The 19,959-nt window shown below is 38.3% G+C and overlaps 1 protein-coding gene across 2 annotated transcripts in view; it reads right to left on the bottom strand.

The window, feature by feature from the left end:
* Positions 1-524: 524 nt before the first annotated feature.
* Positions 525-19,959, bottom strand: part of LOC110791043 (serine/threonine-protein kinase/endoribonuclease IRE1a) — a 63,554-nt gene continuing 44,119 nt past the window's right edge. Inside the window, exons 1-7 of one of the 2 annotated variants that reach the window (XM_021995804.2) lie at positions 9,370-9,721; positions 7,481-7,712; positions 5,341-6,749; positions 4,709-4,881; positions 3,040-3,286; positions 2,188-2,491; positions 525-947 (exon numbers count right to left, since the gene is read on the bottom strand). In XM_021995804.2, coding sequence (XP_021851496.1) covers positions 816-947; positions 2,188-2,491; positions 3,040-3,286; positions 4,709-4,881; positions 5,341-6,749; positions 7,481-7,712; positions 9,370-9,515 — 2,643 coding nt within the window. In that variant the 5' untranslated portion in view covers positions 9,516-9,721 and the 3' untranslated portion in view covers positions 525-815. Of the gene's footprint in view, positions 948-2,187; positions 2,492-3,039; positions 3,287-4,708; positions 4,882-5,340; positions 6,750-7,480; positions 7,713-9,369; positions 9,722-19,959 lie in introns of those variants that run through there. The other variant, XM_056840787.1, reaches the window with a different exon arrangement.

The following is a 19,959-nucleotide window of genomic DNA, read 5'->3' as shown; positions in this document are numbered from 1 at the left end:
ATGGCTGAAAGGGGTCATCAATTCAGATTCACATCAAGCTTTAGAGCGTTTGGAAAATTCAGAACTTATTGATGTTAATCTTGCTATAACTAATCAATGCAGGGACTTCTTGCGGGCTCTTTTTGAGATTGAGCTAGATTATGCCCCGAGATGTACTAACAAAGTTGCGGATAGGATAGCGAAAATGTGTCGTACGGATATAATAGCTAGTTTTAGTTTTAGTTTTAGTTTTATGAGCAACCTCCCGAGTTTGTTTTGGATGTTATTGTGGAGGATAAACCTCCTTGAAACTATCTTGTAATCGTTTAACTTTTTTAATTTAATGTTTCTTGCTTGCATAAAAAAAAATTTGTGAAACAAATGTATTAGGGATTTCTGTTTCAAATCTGCATTTGCTGAATAAGTATGAACATTCTTCCAGAACTTCAAAACTGAGTGCTCCGAACAACCAGTTAGAGCACTCTTTCAAGTCTTTAACACAAAAATTATATAAAAAAAAGAAGGAAATAAAGTGAAGGTCTGAATTCTGAAAACAATTGGAATAACTGCATTTAAATCGTTACATTACATCTGATATATAAATATTATATATATTGGAGGGAGAGCGGAAATTCTATTTACATCTGAAGTATTTGATGATAAAGTAAAGAAACTGACGCTGGCGGAATTTTTATTTACATCTGAAGTATTTGATGATAAAAGTAAAGAAACTGACGCTGGCGGAATTTTGATTTACATCTGAAGTATTTGATGATAAAAGTAAACAAACTGACGCTGGTATGTACAGGCTACAACACACTTGAAACCATACTGCCTTAAACATATTTCTGAAACCATTTTTCAGATCTGCAGAACTTATTTACCACCTTATACACTTCAATCAGTAGTTTGGGAAATCTGCTTGTGAAGTACTCTTCAAATCCGTCAGGAACTGGTCCCAGAAGTCTCTGAAATAACATTAAAAAAAGGACCAAGTAGTAAGTACCAGCAAGTAGAGGGAAGATTTTCTTTCATAGGTCTATTCTTTAAATGACAGAACACAATACAAACCTCTTCTTTACATTAAAAGCTACGAGAATTTAGGGGCAAGGGCAATACAGATAAGGGCGTTAATGAAAATAATCAAACTGCAACTTCCATTTATCACAAAACCAAAACAAACTAATGCAATTCTATCTAAATTTCGCTTAAGTGCCATCTGTGATCACATTGTTATTTTATCTTCACGACTGAACACAGCTACTGTGTTTCACATGATAAAAACCTAACAGCTTGTATAATTTAATACGAAGTACTATTAATTTTGTACACGTTTTCATTCTTAATAACTTCACTCTTTTGTTATGTTATGTTATCCAACCTAAGAATGCTATTTCTACCATCTCAGGGCCTTGGCAATAACTTATCTCTACCTCCGTTCCTTTATGTTGGTTACACTATCTACTTCGTCCGTTCATGTTTGTTCGTTTCACTTTATCCTTTTTTCCTATTTTGGCGAACTTTTTCTTACACAAACCCACTTATAACACTCTCTTACTTTTTCTTACAAAACCCCACTTACAAGTTACAACACCCTCTCCTACGTTTTCTTACAAATTACCCACTTTTTCTACTCTCCCATTGGTCTCTGTAGTTATAGTAAGTGTAACTATCAATTAAGAAGGGAGATGGTACAGGTTTTTGGTTTAAGCAACAGAATCTGTCATAAATAGCATTCTGTTATCAGCAAATTCTCTGTTTGCCATCACGTGTTAAGATGAAAAAGTAATCAACATTCAAGTACCATACTACGTCACCCAGAGTTCCAAATCGCACGAAGAGACATCAGGGGGAGAGGTGAGAGAGATTTCAAAGAAGAGAAGCGATAGCCGCGGATGAATATGATCAATGATTCTGCCGTTACTCCCTCCGTCCCTAAAAGATTGCCCCATTTGACTTTTCACGGTCTCCAAGACACGAATTAAAACGTAAATAACTCTAACTCTACAGGCGTAAAAATTATAAAAGTTGATATTCCAAAAATATAAATTGAAACGAATCTAACAAGATTCCACATGACTATATTATTTCTTATAGACTAATGAGAATTCATGGTCAAAGTTTTCAAAGTTTGACCCTAAAAATTGCAATGGGGCAATCTTTTAGGGACAGAGAGAGTATATTATAATCACAAATTGACAACAGTACCTGAATTTCAGCAGGCAGCTCCCGATAATGATTCAACTTATTTCGCATGACTCGCAGCAGGTCCCGGACACTGTCATACTTGTAACGCCTGTAACGGCCAATGTCATTGATAAATTGTGGCTCCAGCTTTTCATTCCATTTATTACCTATAGCTATAGGAGCAATTCTTTCCAATGCTTTCAGAATTTCTGAATAAGCCTCTCTGTCTTCTAATTCAACTCTGTCACTAGCGTCATGTAGAAACGATAACCGCATTTCACAATCCCAAAAGAATGGATGGTGTAGAACCTCCAATGCCGTGGGCCTGACAATAATGACAGAATTGTCAGCTTGACTAGAAAGATCAGTCAACACTCAACAGAAAGGGGAAATAAAAAAAAGACCAAGACAACTAATTATCTAAAACTCGTAGTGGGTAAAAGAAGTGAGTTGAGAAGGATGGAGGTGGAAAGGCAAGCAGATGGGGTTCGAGTAAGGTATACTATGCAGGTGTTCATATCCCATAGAGAAAACGTTGAGTTTGAAAACAAAACCTGCTCCCTAATCTCCCTAATTTGTCAATAATTCATTTACTCAACAGCAACTGAAACATAAAACTCTTTAAGAACTTGAATGTCGATGACTTTCTTTCAGCCAACTTCAGCCAGGAGGTAAAAATCTATTTGAAATCTACTCATCATGTGGCATTCAAATGTGCATCATGAGAAAGGTAGTTCCAAGGCCGAAGGACATTTATTATAAACAAGCAAAGGATAACAAGTTGGGCAAGGGATAAATTCCCGCGAAGCTAATCAACAGAAAATAGTCCGAGGAACATAAGTTTGGTGGACCACAAATCAACAATGACCTCACCTCATTTCAGGGTTTGGTTGCAGTAAACGAGAAAATAGTTCCAGTGCTTCTGGCATATTCTCTACCAGAAAAAGGTCCATCTTGTTCCTGATTATATTGGCATCCCGCTCAAATCGATCACCGAAAGGATGTCTACCACCTGTAACACAGTAGAAAAAGACACAACCCAAGCTAAACATATCCATAGCCCGTGTTTGGCGTTCATGAAGTAGCTGTTCAGGAGCTTGCCAGCCAGAACTTCCATTACCTGTTTATAAGCCATTAGCATTGTTAAGTAAAAATATGAACAATAAACTAATACATAAAGCAAACTAAAAAGTAAAGTAATGTACAGTTCTTAATAGGGGACTTTATGCTGCAAGAAACCGCAGTAACTCAAGTTTGGTGACAAGTAAGCGTCTAAGGGCAATGATAATTCTTTATTACCTATCCCCTCAAAACCCCATCCAAAAAAAATAATAGAACTTAACGCTGTGCGATTGTGATCCAGGTGAAGCATCTTGGTATTAAAACAATGAGTAGATGGCCAACTAAATGCCAATTAGTTCTGTGCTACAGTTTAAGAAAGACATATAGAGAATCTTCAGCCATTTGGATGGTTAATAATGGCTCATGGCTACCAGTATTCCATGGACTTCGGCTAGGAATGATCTATTGGTGCATATAAACAAGAACTCCTTATCCATTATACTCCAAAAAATATTATTATAACAGACTGCTTAGAAAGTGTTTAGATTGTTCTCGGGGCTTGAGGGTTGGTATTAAACTTGGGGATATTAAGCTCTAATATACAATTGGACATTTGAACACCCTTAATGTATTCCAGTAGATGATAGCTGAAACTCATTCAGCATAACCAAATAAATCCTAGGTAGTTCTGCTTTGCTGATAAGCAACATTTATTCCTGGAAAATATCCTTGAGTAGAAGACTCTCCAGAATCATGGGAAAATCCTCCTAAGGCTCTACATGACTATAGTCATTATCATTACCACATTGCCTCAAAGAGGCTCCCGCAAGAAGCGGGGTAAGGGGGGATCGGACGTACGCAAGCTTACCCCTGCAATTGCAGAGAGGTTGTTTCCAATTGACCCAAAAGCGATAATGGGAGAACAACGGGACGACCATCTTCTACTTCATGGAAAGGAAGCGAAGAGGTATTAAGAGCCATTTTGATTTAGTCCATTACATCCCACAACCAAAAGAACAAATGAATCTTTGACTCCATCGGAAATGGATATTCTACATGACTACAGTATTAAAAAAAAAAAAAAAGAGAGAGAGAGTCAACCTAACAGTAACAGAGAAAGAAAACACAGAGAACGGGAGTGTGCACAGACAAGTTAGATGAGATTTTTTTTTTTTGTCAATACAAGTGAGATGAGAATTTTTTCGGCAATAAAAGTTAGATGAGATTGTTTTAGAAGGTTTGACACCATAAACAGAAAACAAAAACTTACAAGCTAATTCCAACATGAATTGAGATTCTGCTAACAGTTAATAGCGTTGAGTAATTGGCTTCAAAACTTCTATTTTGATATTTTTGAAGTAAATAGTAAAAAACAATAGCCTAAGCAAATAGATCCATCGAACGATCTCCTTTAGAGGTGAATAACATATATGCAGAAGTATGCACAAACACTACAGGGGCAATATAAAGGACTTCTTACCAGTAGCATGATGACCTAAAGAAGACATATCTGCAAGAAGCCGCTTGCTAATCCCCATATCAGACAGCTTTGCACAGAGTGCTATTTCCTTGTTTATCAATACATTTTGTGGTTTCAAGTCACGGTGAATTATTCCCAGATCATGCAAATGAACAAGGCCACAAACCACATCCCTGCATTAAAAAACAACATAAAACAGAAAACCCGACATTAAAAATCTAAATTACAAAATAAAGATGATACATAGCACACCAGGACTGTATTTTACTAGATCACACCAAACACCTATATAAATAGTTTCCAGTTTCATTATTGAGCTGGTGCATCCCAATAGCAACTTTTGCTTAAAGTATTGATGGCATTGAAAATGAGGCTATTGGCAGCAGAATATTTAAATAGGTTGTCAGTTTCAGTTAAGCTTGTATTCTTGGTGCTACTCCAGGTGAAACAAATATCAAAAACAACACTCTCCTTTAATGCAAAACTACAACTAGATAGGAGTGTGCATGACAAATCTCAAAACCAACACTTCCCCATTAATGCAAAACTACAAATATTCAATATATGACTTGCCAAACATAACAACAATTACAGCATTCAAGTGTGCATGGTAGATAGGAGTTTGTTCCAACCTCATAAGTTTTATAAACAAGGGAGAAGGATAGCCATTGCTTTTCCACAATTTTATGTCTTGCATGGTGGCCTTTACAGAGTTCATCCTGACTTTGTACTCCGTGCTTCCATGCAACGATTTGTCATTGAAGGTCATAGAATGAAGGGAGGATTCCGCATATGACTCAATAAGATCATATAAACTGCAAGAACAAAACTCCAGAGAAAGATACACAAAATCATTGTCATACTCCATGCCATACCATCGAACAATATTCGGATGATGGTCAGATGCAATAAGGTTTTGAATTTCTTTGAAGGCCACATCATGATGAGCCTGAACCAAGCGTTTCACAGCCACCTTCCTGCCATCATAAGCTCCCTCATATACAACAGTACCATTGCTTCCCTTTGCTATTTCTCTTTTGGATACAAACAATTTACCAATTGTGCGTCCATCGGTCTCACTTTGCAAAAGACTATTGAGATTTAACCATCGTCTAACAGCCTTTTCATAAGGCTGACTTTCCTCTAAGACAGTTATGTTCTTCCCGGATTTACGAGATTTTTTCCTTTTGGAAGATATCGGTTGAGTGCTCAAACTTGACTCTTCATCCGGTTCAATATTTCCCGTTGCCACTGTGGGTTTGTAGTGGAAAACAACGCCGATGAGGAGAAAAAGAAAAACACAAGACCAAAGAAGATATTTCCTTATTAGCATCCACAAACTATCAACACTCCAATGAATGTCCGTATTAATTTCCAGAACTTCACGCGAAGACCGAAGATGGCTATCAGTAGATAAAGAGATCCCTTTCTGATGGGTAGCTGAGAATACATCATGTTTATGTGGTGAAGGTAGCATTTGACTTGGAGCACCAACTGGAAGCATAATTGGATCTTTCATGTGATCCAGTAAGCCATCTAGTCTAAGAAAATACTCGAACATACTCTGTTTGCGAAAACGGATAACAGGAAATTCTAATTCACACGGCAATGAGACAGTCCTAGGATCATGAGAGCCAGAGCCCAGTTTACGGTCATGATTCAATGAAGCTCCATCAAGCAACTGATTAGTCCCTCTACATCGAACTTTGGCTTTAAAGAAGCTAACTGTTAGATTCCACAGTAGTTTATCAAAGGCTTTAGTAGAAAGTGAATAATCTATTCTTTCAATGTATAGCTCCACATCAGAATGTTTCGCACTTGAAGAGATAGAATATTCTAATTCATTTCTTGCCTCAGCAGAAGAAGTCTCTGCACCCCCTTGTGGCACCTTTCTGGAAACAGATTTGCCATAATCATGAATAAGCCTTCCAGTCCAAGGATCAACCTTAAAAGCAGTAGAATGCATGGATCCCACAGTAACTTCATCATCCTCGAATATTGGTGTTTTTTCCACATAGTCTTGAATAGTACCTTCAAGTTTCTGTTCAAAGTAGTAGACTTAGGCTTACTCTGTGAATTAATCAGTTATGTTGTGATATATGAAGTATACACAGCATGAAGCTGTAAGTATCTGAGAATTGCAAAAGCTCCTCAACATTCAAGATTTAACAATAAAAGGTTATCAATGCATTAGGAATTCTAATTGTTTTTGGTGATTTACAAATATTATTTAAAAAAAATTGGGCAAGCATGTTATTCTAATGTTCTAACAGCGGCTACCTATGTACTACTTTGAAGAAATAGAGTTCAAGTTGGTGATCTAGACTGCAATTTCCTGAGTTCATATGAATTTGTATAGAACGCAAATCTTTATGTCATTTTCCATCCCTCGTGAATTATTATGCTGTATTAGTAAAGATATAACCTTGATTACTTTAGCTACTCTCACCTCATAATACTCAATCAAAAATAGATGAAACAAAAGAAAAATCACTAGGATTAATATATCTTTGGCTGGCACAAAGTCATAATCATACTAGCGAAGGTCAGAGCAGAAGAAGGTTCAAAGCTCTTCAGCTTATATTTCTGAAGCATGAAGTAAAACTACAAGAATACAATGTCAATCGAACGAAAGATTTGATGTGAAAACACATGTGACATGCTATATGCCTATAAGTTGTATGATAATTCACAGGGGATGCCAGAAATAGTGGTGAAAAAACACATTGTAGAACAAGAGTAGGCTGATGAGGGTTAGATTAGGTAACCTACCAGTTTTCCATAGTTACTGTTCAGATATAGCTCCCAGTCATCTCCACAGTCCAGAAAAGAATATCTACTGTGTGCCACTGCTTTATCCTTTTCATCATATTCTTGGACAGGAGAGTGATAAGACATATAGATTGGAGGTCCTGATGCGAAAGACCAGAGTATTTTTCTAGAATCACTGTCTATCAGACAGACAGTGCCATTAGGAGCAGCTACTAGCTCCACATCTTGTTTCCTGAAACAATACAATAAAACTGATGAGAAATAGGACGGTAAAAAAGAAGAATGAGGGCCTACCAAATCAGATGATGTCCATTTCTGATGAAGCCAAAGATTCTTTTGTTCTTTTGGATATAATGGACTAAATCAAAGTGGCTCTCAAAACCTCTTCGCTTCCTTTCAATGAAGTAGAAGATGGTCATCCCGTTATCGCTTATTGGTCAATTGGAAACAACCTCTCTGCAATTGCATAGATAAGGAACTAAGGTTGCGTACAACCGACCCCCTCTACCCCGCTTGTTGCCGAAGCCTCTTTGAAGGAGCTGGGTTAATGATAATAATGCTGAATGAAAGGTCCAGATCAAACCAGACGGAAGAGGGGAAGTTAAAAAATAAATAACCCTTTCTTTTCTTTTGAAAGAGGGTCAATGTTCAATAGACACTATACAGGTATTACAAGCCTAAGGTAGATTGTGACATGATCTACGTCTTCTGCAGAGTCTGCAAGTTAATTTAGCATCGCTGCAACAATATAAGGAGTACAGTAATGATGGAAACAGTGGTTCTACAGAGTTGTGATGAATGATGATACTAATGAATGTGATTGTGAGTAAACAGAAGTAACTGCAGTAAAAACGCATGGCAAACACGCTTTATATGCGAGGGTTTTGGTGCTCAGTCTGTTAGTCACAACAATTAGGTGAAATTCTCATGTTAGCTGTAACTAGAGTACTTTAAGTTAGCCCCGTCAACAATACTCTGTAGTTGCTCAAGCAAAGGTCAATCATGAAGCACCTGGATATATGTGTTTACATATATAAGCAATATTCTACCTCGTTCACTGAAATGAGCTAAATCATTTTTAATTTTTTTTACATAAGCAATGTTCTACCTTGTTCACTGATGGAGGCACTCAAATGAGCTAAACAACTACACTGCATTCCAATGCAAACCGTTGCACACATAAATGTCTGGAAGTTAGGGTGCAGCATTACTTACAGCTAGTGAACTCTAATCATAAGCCAACTATTTGACCTATTAATCACAAATCACAAGAAGTCCCCCACCATGATAATTAAGATTTGTAAACATCTCCAAGCAACTCTAGCTATGGTTCCCAAAATGTCCACCCAATATATTATTATGACCCAACTGACTTTGTATATCCAAAAATCCCTCAACAAGAGGAAATAACTTTTTACCGCAGACCGGCACAATGTGATCATGAAGCTGAATTTTACAAAACCAACTACGATGTCTTCTTTCACCGATTACGTTTAGATGGTACCAACAAACTTGGTCCTCAGAAAAATCATGTGAAAACCCATGATTCTTCTTCCCTGGGCTGTCAAATTTTGGACGGACAATTTTGTTATCCATATTCACATCCACGCAGAATGATCAGTGATCAGTAAAGTGATAAACCCCAATTAAAAAGCAGTACAAATTCAAAACGCCAATAAAAATAACCTAAAAAAATTCTGATATGGGCTGGGGCAATATCATTTTCGTCCCTCGTTACAAAATTCAACCTCAAAATACCCAATTAAACGGAGAATTAACACTCATAATTAAGCAATACCAAAATCTGAAATGGGCATCATATTTTATTCTCCCATCACAAAATTCACACAAAAAAAAATACTGAAAAAGGAGAGATAGAGGAAACTAACGGAGCAATAGAAAGCAGTTTTCTGCCGGGAGGACGATGTAAAGACAACTCATTGTCGGAGGATAAAACGATAGCGGCCGAGAAGGAAACACCGGCGATGATGAGAGAGAAAACACAGAAAACGAGGAATTTGAAGCTGCGTTTCATCTGAAAGTTTTAACACCGAATTGATCAATGTTTGGTGGGGTTTGGAGATTATAGAGGTGCATAGAGAGTTTTGAAGGAAAGAGATTCGAAGCTTCAATTCCAGTGACATTTTTTAAAGGTTGCCTCAGAATTCAACGTTTGAGGTTGCCCTGTTTCACTGTTTGTATTTGTCGTAGCCCCAACGATTCCTGTTTTCTTTGGGGTTTGAGGTTTTTGAGCCTAACTATTTAATGAACACGTTATATTAAAGTTATACTTTTACGTTCTCGACAAGGTAATCAAGTTTTGGTCCTTGGCCTAACTTGTTGACATATTTCTGAATTCTGACGGTATGGTCTAACGTAGAGCTGTGAAAAAATTGAATAGATCCGTAAACCTGATCTGAACCGATCGAAGTAATCCGAAACCTGACTTGTATCTGACCCGGAAAAACCATACCCGATTTCATCCGATGTTGTATGACTCGAATCCGAATTCGACACCCGACCGAAAGATGACTGTTACGGGTCGTTTTGTACCGCACGTGTCGTGGTCGGTTCCTACATTCAAGGAGTCATCATCCCCACTTCATGCTTGTTGGACAAGGTCAAGGAAGCTAACAAGGATCAAGCGAACGGTTAGAGAAGATCAAGCGATCAGGTGAGAAGATCGTGGAGGCGGTTGAGAGTATTATGGAACAACTAACAACAGGATTCCGTCTTCTATGCTAGACCTAGTACTATATAAAGATCACCACTCTACAATGATAAGGGACGGCCGAGACCTACGATAAAATCCACACTTCTCCATTATCTATACCTCCGTCTAAAGATAAGCCCAACTACTTACTACTATTGCCTTTCCCATAATCCAGTAACAATGAAGCCAACTAATCCCCATTCTTACCATATGATCCTTCCCGTAACTCATACAACAAAGATAAAAAAAATCCCTTTGTCTTCCACATGGACTTTCCACTACCAATTGCTAATCTTTATTATCCATATGTAGACAATATACAATAGATCAAAGAGCTTCTTCTAATACTTTTTCCTCCGCCGAATTACAAAGATATTACTTCAAGTATTATCTCTGGCTATATTTCCACATACGCAAATATACATTGTACTTGTATTCATCTAGGCTATTTATGCCGACAACATAGTAGATTGGTGGACTCATTGCCACCCGCGGTTTTTATCCCTTTTGGGTTTTCCGCGTCACCATCTCTTGTCTCGTCTCTCTTTATTTTTTGTCATTTATTTCCTGTCATTTGAGTACTTTATTTTATCTAGTCGTCTATGTCCCAACCAAAGGTCGTCCATTCGAAATTTGGCATAAACAGTTTGGCGCCGTCTGTGGGGAAGATGACTAGATTTATCTTCAAACACATATCCACAAATATCCTCCCAAACACAATATCCGACCCACTTGCGCTCACCAATAAAGTTATCGCCATGCGAGAGATTGTTGTCATACTGTGTCGCCACCATGAGATGGAGCTACGTCAGGGCACATGTCGTCGACATGACAGGTGTCGTCGACGGGTCAGGTGTCGTCGCGGGTCAGGTGTCGTCGGCGGGTCAGGTGTCGTCGACGGGTCAGGCGCCGTCGACGGTCAGGTGTCGTCGACGGGTCAGGTGTCGTCGATGGGTCAGGCGTCGTCGACGGGTCAAGTGTCGTCGGCAGGTCATGTGTCGTCGCCAGGCTCGTTGGTCGATGGAATATGGTATGACGTCAGGGTACATGTCGTCGCCAGATCAGGTGTCGACATCAGCAGGTGTCATCGCTAGAAGTGACGCGTCGGAGTGGTCAAATTCAACCTAGATGATGCATATCGTGACAACAACGACACCAACGCTTGATGACATCGAAAATAGATGTCACCACAAACAAGATACAATATGAGTTGTCTCGTACCTTGACAAGATCTCGAGACGATTTGATCACTTGACGTCGCGAAAAGTATGGTATAAAACTCAACCCCAGTGATTTTAATTTAAACTAATATTGTTTCTAGTCCTTGTTGTCACTAAAACAGATGCGAACACGTGACGTCATCCACCAATGACATGACGTCAACATAGTTTCGTCCGACGTCACCTCCATATCAGTCGACGACGTCTCCACAAACGAAGGCGACAAATGGAGATTCAACAACAAATTGTCGGCAATACTAGATTTTGTGGCTAACTTCATTCCAAGTATCAAATAGGAGAATTTGTAGTTGTCCTGAAGTCGCCACAGGGGAGCATATAGTATACTCTATCTCATTTAATTTTCATATAGTATACTTTACTTGATTTGCTTTTTATATAGTATACTTTGCTTATTTTAATTTCCAAAAGCACTTTGAAATATATGCTATATGTTGCTATCCCACTTTTTGTACTAACGTCATCACCACTTGTCGTTTGATCATGTCGTGTCGCTTGGCTAGGTCATGAGTACATCAGGTGACCGACGTTAGAATGCAGGTGACAAGGTATTGTCTTGTCTACAGGTACTGACGTGTCACTTGGCAAGGTCGTGAGTAAAGCAGGCGACCAACGTTAGAAGGCCGCGAGAATATAGTATACTTTATTTGATTTAAATTTCATACGATATTTTTTATGCGATTTAATTTTCGAAAGTATCTGAATTATTATTGCCATGTTGATGCATGTCGCTTGTTATGATTTCAAGTTTAGTTAAAAATAAACTTTTCATATGAGAATGTGGTTGTAGACAAGATGTTAGCCAGGTACGTGACATCGGGGGCTCGACATCAAATGACTATTTGCACAACCGGACCCAAAAAACGTAACACCTCAAAGTGACTTCCCACATCAACATTGCCAAGCCTACAACACAATCACCTCTCGAAAAATTAACCTTTCGCCATCACACTTTCCATGTCATCATATTTTCACCCCACACCAACATCAAACCACTTGACATCATAAACGCAACGTCGTGTCCTTTTCCCATGTCCTCATCACCAAATTCTTCATCAGCACATCATAACGCGTTGTTACGACAACATGTGACGACGGCAGGACGCTATCAGCCACACAAGAAGATAAGAAATCATTTGGCGTCAAGTATGACACATAGAAATAAATATCTAACATTTTTTAATTTCTTTGGTGATAGTGTTACACGAGGTCACGACACGACATGAGGTCACGATGGCACAACATGACGCCACGACAGCAAGTCACGACAACAGGACACGACCATTCCGGTTACCCCCATGACGACAAGAAGTTTCTTGGCGTTAAACATGGTACGTAGAAGTAATTATCTAACATATTTATTTTAACAATATATTTCTTCGTAAGTTCGCCAACAGATCGTTGATACATGAATATCAATGGGGGCTAAAGGTACGAACATACTTTCGAAATAAGTTATCTTTTATTTATAATATATGCGTATTGTCGCTGCCATGTACATCGCAGATCGTGAGGGTCATCAACACAATCGAATGGTATGAGTGACGCAATTCATTTATGTTAATTAGTGACGTCAAAATTTTATAAACTAACACCTCATACCACATTGAAATTTTCTCACATATCATCCGTGACAACCATTTTTCATTCACTAACGACATGCCGCGACTATACGCGTTAGTATGTATGACAACAGATTACCTTGATCATGACGGTATGCCCCGACGCCACGAGATGGCAATGACCGATGACACGACGCCACCAGCCTCTACCGAGAAAGCTAAGGAAATCGGAATGTCGAATAATCATCATCAATGACCATGATGACACATGAGTAACTTCTAAACTATTTTTCACACACTTTCTCATTTCAATTCATTCATTGTTGTTCTCTTGTATTAATATGTCTCGTATTCAACATTCATCAAGTTAACTAATAAATTATTGCATCGCACCATGAATATCTCGATTTCTCTAATGACTAAACCAATTTATCAAATTGTTTCGAGGTAATTTGACTTGAAGGGACGTTTAGAGGTTGCATCATGCTGGCACGCATGTACGGCGTCAAATATAAACGAACGTCATCATATCTGTGGCCGACTTCAGTCATGATATCTTCCTAAAGCCGCCACAGGGGGGCAAGATAGTACATACTCCAGTTCAGTTTAATATACTTGTTACAACTTTGAAATTTAACTAACGATGTGATACAATTTATTTTCATGGTGATCTTGTCGTGAGATTTTGGTAACAGGTACGACGCTAAGAAAAATGTACAAACATTGGGGGCTCAACCACTATCACATGTCGAAATAGGCGGATAAAGAGAAGTCATTGGGTTTCCCAAAGACGACAAGTGATAGGACGTCAACCGATTAACAAGAAAGGATCAACCAATAAGTCTACCAACGTTGGAATGGACAGTGTCAAGACCAGCGATGCGTCGACCTCATTCAACGAGACGGGACGACGCCAGATGTGACGACGGTGGTACAAGCGATGACAATGATCTCAGGAACGAAAACAAGATCGGCGACGAGAGGTGTCACGACGTCAGGACAATGCTGTTGATTGTAGAATAATCATCAAGGGACAGTCAGCGACACGACGTAATTTCGTTACACGAGCCCATATTAAGTAATATCTAACACTTACTTCGTGCGTTAATTAATTTATTAAATTTTTCACTACACTGCGATTAAAGTTCAATTTCAGTTTTTGTTATCTGTCGCATTGAATATATCTTTCCAAACGCAATTATATCATATTTATGTTTCATCTTATTTATTTGAAAATTAACGCTAACATCGCATCAAGCGAACGTCCACCTCTACCTTTTCTATTCTCTACAGATCATTTGTTGACGATATCACCAACGATAACAACAACGAATGACATCATCAGAAGACGACATCAACGAACGACGCTATCAACTACAAGCGACAACGTCTCCATGGTCATGACCCTTAAACTTATTGGATCCCAACGACGACATGTCGCTTATAAGCGCGACCACTACAGACGACGCAGGTACTATTTATGTGCACATAACTTCGTTCTTTGAGTACTTCACAGGTGTCATCTATTCCACAGCGAACAACAGAGACAGCGTAAACAACATTTTAAGCTAACGACGTGTATGCACCCTCGACGCTTGTCCAAACGCCTAACCAATCGCCAAATACAAAACAGAGAAACACACGTCTTTCCCCCTCAACACTGACGACAAACAAAGCCGACCCAGAATGCTCATGTCCTACTTAAACTGTTGTTCTGAATATCCCATAGGCTAAAGTCTCCTTCCATAGATTGCGCCATCCAAACATCTTATCCCTTGTCCTCGTGTTATAGGAAACCTCACAACCCTTCGACTCTTCTTGACATTCGTCATAAGGTTGCTTCGAACCATCCACTTCATTCACCTGTAACTTCAACTCAGTCGTCTGCTACCTATCCTCACATGACATTGCAACCATCTAAAACGGTTCAACCATACGCACACTCGACGCAACTTCCTTCTCTAAATTCTTCGCATGACTACGAACAAATGAAGAGGCTTATATCGCCTTCATACGATAAATGTCACACAACATCGACAATAGAGGCACGCCTGTAAACATCAGACAACAGACTAAGATACGAAAGTTGGCCATGACACCTGTAAATATCAGACAACAGACTAAGATACGACAGCTGGCCATGACGCCTGTAAACATCAGACGACAGACTAAGATATGACGCCTGTAAACATCAGACGACAGACTAAGATACAATAGTTGGCCATGACGCCTGTAAACATCAGACGACAGATTAATATACGACGGTTGGCCATGATGCATGTGAGCATAAGACGAAGATGGAGATACAAAAGTTGGCCATGACGCCAGATACTTAACTAACGCTACGGCTTAAACATGTTTTCGTGCAGGTTTCTTAAGAATTATATTCTGTTGTGTTACGTTCATTAAGCGAAATGATTCTTTCACAAGATGGCAGGTTTACATCAAAGATGATAACACCAACGTCGACATGAAGACACCAATATACGCACGACGACATCAAATGCTATCAGAAATCGTGGATGACACCGGGTGGCGACGTCATTGATCAAGATTAAGTACGGAAGACGACGGATAGACCGAAGACAGTGACAGATTAGCGTCGACAGCAAATGAACGTGGTGACAGACTTTGAAGATTATTTTCCTAACTTCCAGCTCGCTGCAATTAGAAAAATGGGGGCTACTGTTACGGGTCGTTTTGTACCGCACGTGTCGTGGTCGGTTCCTACATTCAAGGAGCCATCATCCCCACTTCATGCTTGTTGGACAAGGTCAAGGAAGCTAACAAGGATCAAGCGAACGGTTAGAGAAGATCAAGCGATCAGGTGAGAAGATCGTGGAGGCGGTTGAGAGTATTATGGAACAACTAACAACAGGATTCCGTCTTCTATGCTAGACCTAGTACTATATAAAGATCACCACTCTACAATGATAAGGGACGGCCGAGACCTACGATAAAATCCACACTTCTCCATTATCTATACCTCCGTCTAAAGATAAGCCCAACTACTTACTACTATTGCCTTTCCCATAATCCAGTAACAATGAAGCCAACTAATCCCCATTCTTACCATATGATCCTTCCCGTAACTCATACAACAAAGATAAAAAAAATCCCTTTGTCTTCCACATGGACTTTCCACTACCAATTGCTAATCTTTATTATCCATATGTAGACAATATACAATAGATCAAAGAGCTTCTTCTAATACTTTTTCCTCCGCCGAATTACAAAGATATTACTTCAAGTATTATCTCTGGCTATATTTCCACATACGCAAATATACATTGTACTTGTATTCATCTAGGCTATTTATGCCGACAACATAGTAGATTGGTGGACTCATTGCCACCCGCGGTTTTTATCCCTTTTGGGTTTTCCGCGTCACCATCTCTTGTCTCGTCTCTCTTTATTTTTTGTCATTTATTTCCTGTCATTTGAGTACTTTATTTTATCTAGTCGTCTATGTCCCAACCAAAGGTCGTCCATTCGAAATTTGGCATAAACAATGACCGATAATTGAACTTAACCAACTGAACAATGATCTGAACCGGATTCGATACCCGACAATGACCTTACCCTGATTTTTACCACATAACATGATAGTGACTCAACCTGTGCAGTAAATATTTTACGCATGAGTATTTTGAGATGACCAAATCAGTTATTGACTCAATCTTAACCCGTGTCCGAGAATGAACCCGGCCTGAATTTTAACTGACCTGAAATTATCCGATCTAACTTGACCACAAACCCGAAATTAACTATTACAACCCCGACTATATAAGACCCGAACCAGAAATGAACCCCGACCCGAACATGACTCGACTCGACCCGAACCCGACTTGTACCCTAAATGAGAAAATACCCGACATGACCCAACCGAAAACCAACCAACCAAAATCGACCTGCACCCGAATGATAAACTAACCCGATATGACCCGACCCGGACCCGGCCTGATGACCTGTTTTGACAGCTCTAGTCCAATATATCTTGTACTACATCGGTCCCTGAAAGTTCTCTACACTTTGTAATACGAGTATGTGTTCAAAGTATGAAAACTATGATCGTAAATTATCGCTAATAAATGCATCAAAATATTAACATGTAAGATCTTGTTATGTTTTATCAATATATATATTTTTAAATATCAACTTTTATAACTTTTCTCGTACAAATTTGGATGTATTAATGGTTGAATATTACATTGAATTCCGTCTAAATAGCGAGTGTGAATACGTTGTGTGTCTATACGTATGCATGTGTCTTGCTACAGGTTAGTATCATTGCCTGTTATTTTTTTTCTACTATTGGTGTGGTCGATGCTTGTTACGCATATGGGATAGGTTGGCCTAGATCAAGCCTCGGGAAATTCGGTCAACCAAACTCGTGTTGCTCAGTACTACAAACGATTGCCTTACTATCGAGCAACGTCGTGCTCTTGGTGATGAAATCATTGGTCTTCTTTAGAAATGAGCATTTATTTGGATACCACATAAATCAAGCTCTGATTTGAGGGACTTTTGGATCAATTCTTAGGGGATTTAATTAATATTGGGTCTTGGAATTTGTCATCTATCTGATCACTGTGAGTCTAATCTGATTGTGGGTATTCGTGATTTCGATGAGATGCATGATCTTATTCTTGGGTGCTGTCGAAATTAAGCTAATTTTTTTGGGAAATTTTGTATCAATTATGGGTCTTTTCTTGTATTAGTTTGCAGTTTGTCATAAATATGAACAATGTTGATCGTGGTCTGATTGTGGGTATTCATGATTTTGATGAGATGTATGATCTTGTTCTTGAGTGCTGCCAAAACTGAGCTAATTTTTTGTATCCATTCGGGAACTTTTTCTTGTATTATGTCTTGCAATTTGACATCAATATGAACAATGTTGATCAACGTTGGTAGTTGTGGATTTGAATAGTTGCCGTCGTGGGTATTACATCCAAAAGCTTTAGACTAAATCTTGTATACACTATTTCCCATGTAGTTCTTTATACACTAATGTGTTTATTTTATATAGGGCTTTTACCTATGTCCCTCATTGATTATTGATCTTAAATGCTCTTTAGAAAGTTATTTTTAGTACTAATGTGTTACTCGTAGTGTATTTGTAGTTATTAATGGCAGACCACATACCGCAAACCGACAAAATGTGATCATGAAGCAGAATTTTACAAAACCAACTACGATGTCTTCCTTCATCGATCACGTTTAGATGGTACCGAAAACTCGGTCCTCAGAAAAATCGTGTGAAAACACATAATTCTTCTTCCCTCCCTCTTGTAGGTTCCCTAGAAAAGGGTTTGTCAAATTTTGGAGTGACCATTTTGTTACCCATATTCACACCCATGCAGAATGATCACATGAAGTGATAAACTGTTAAATATTAATCTAGAAAAATCTAGAAATATGTGATTGTAAATTACAATTTAGAATAATCTTAGGAAATATCTAGGAGCTAGTCTAGAAAAATCTAGTAACTAAAATGTCTAGAATTATCCTAAAAAACATCTAAATAAATGAGGGGAGTAGAAGAATCTAGAAACCAAAACAACTATAAATACGTTGTATTTGCATAAGTTTAGAGGTGAGCCAATTGAAAGAGCACCCACAAATTATGAGTGGTGGAAACAAGGGTTCTACCAAAGAGGTCCATCAAAACTTTCGCGTGCGTCCTCAAATTTATATCTAAACTCAACTAAAAAGCAGTACAAAATCAAAACGCCAATAAAAAGAACCTACAAAAAACTGATATGGGGTTGGGGCAGGGGCAATCTCATTTTTATCCCCTCATCACAAAATTCAGCCTCAAAATACTCAATTAAACAGAGAATTAGCACCATAACTAGTTTAGTACCCGTGCAACGCACAATTGTTACTACTCTGTAAATATTTTTATGTCCTACTTTTAATAATTTAATAATCATTTAAAGAAAAGTTAATAAAATAAAACATATTTCGTAAATGAGTTCATCAACACCAATTTATTTAATTTTTCCTAAATAAATAGTTAAAAAAAATTAAGTTTTTTTTCTGACATTTTAACACACAAATAAGTTTATTTCAGTCAAAATAATTTTTTTCCCAGATAATATTAGTTCAGACAAAATAAGTCGAATAAAACAAAGCTTTAAGTTTACTAAATTTATCTAAACTTATATTCTTTGAAATAAGTGTATTCATATTTATTATCAGTATAAGGTAACAATTTGCCAAAAAAAAATTGACTTTTTTTTCAAATAATAATTTATATAATGCATATGAGAGATATGGACTACAATTAACTTTCTACAATAAGAATTCGTATAGAACGTAAATCATGATGAGCCTGAACCAAGACTTTCACAACCACCTTCCTGCCTTCATAAGCTCCCTCATATACAACAATACCCTTGCTTCCCTTTGCTATTTCTCTTTTGGACACAAACAATTTACCAATTGTGCGTCCATCGGTCTCACTTTGCAAAAGACTATTCAGATTCAACCATCGTCTAATAACCTTTTCATAAGGCTGACTTTCTTCTAAAACAGTTATGTTCTTCCCGGATTTACGAGATTTTTTCCTTTTGGAAGATACCGGTTGAGTGCTCGAACTTGACTCGACATCCGGCACACTATTTCCCGTTACCACTGAGGATTTGTAGTAGAAAGCAAAGCTGATGAGGAGAACAAGAAAAACACAAGGCCAAAGAAGATATCTCGTTACCAGCATCCCCAAACTGTCACCTCTCCAATGAATGTCCGTATAAATTTCCAGAAGTTCACGGGAAGACCGAAGATGGCTATCAGTAGATAAAGAGACCCCTTTCTGATGGGTAGCTGAGAATACATCATCTTTATGTTTATGTTGTGAAGGTAGCATTTGACTTGGAGCACCAATTGGAAGCATAATTGGATCTTTCATGTGATCCAGTAAGCCATCTAGTCTAAGAAAATACTCGAACATACTCTGTT

The sequence above is a fragment of the Spinacia oleracea genome, chromosome 3 (assembly GCF_020520425.1).
Source record: "Spinacia oleracea cultivar Varoflay chromosome 3, BTI_SOV_V1, whole genome shotgun sequence".
NCBI lineage: Eukaryota > Viridiplantae > Streptophyta > Magnoliopsida > Caryophyllales > Amaranthaceae > Spinacia > Spinacia oleracea.
Note: the sequence above shows the minus strand (reverse complement) of the source record. Positions and strands in the feature narration are given on the sequence as shown.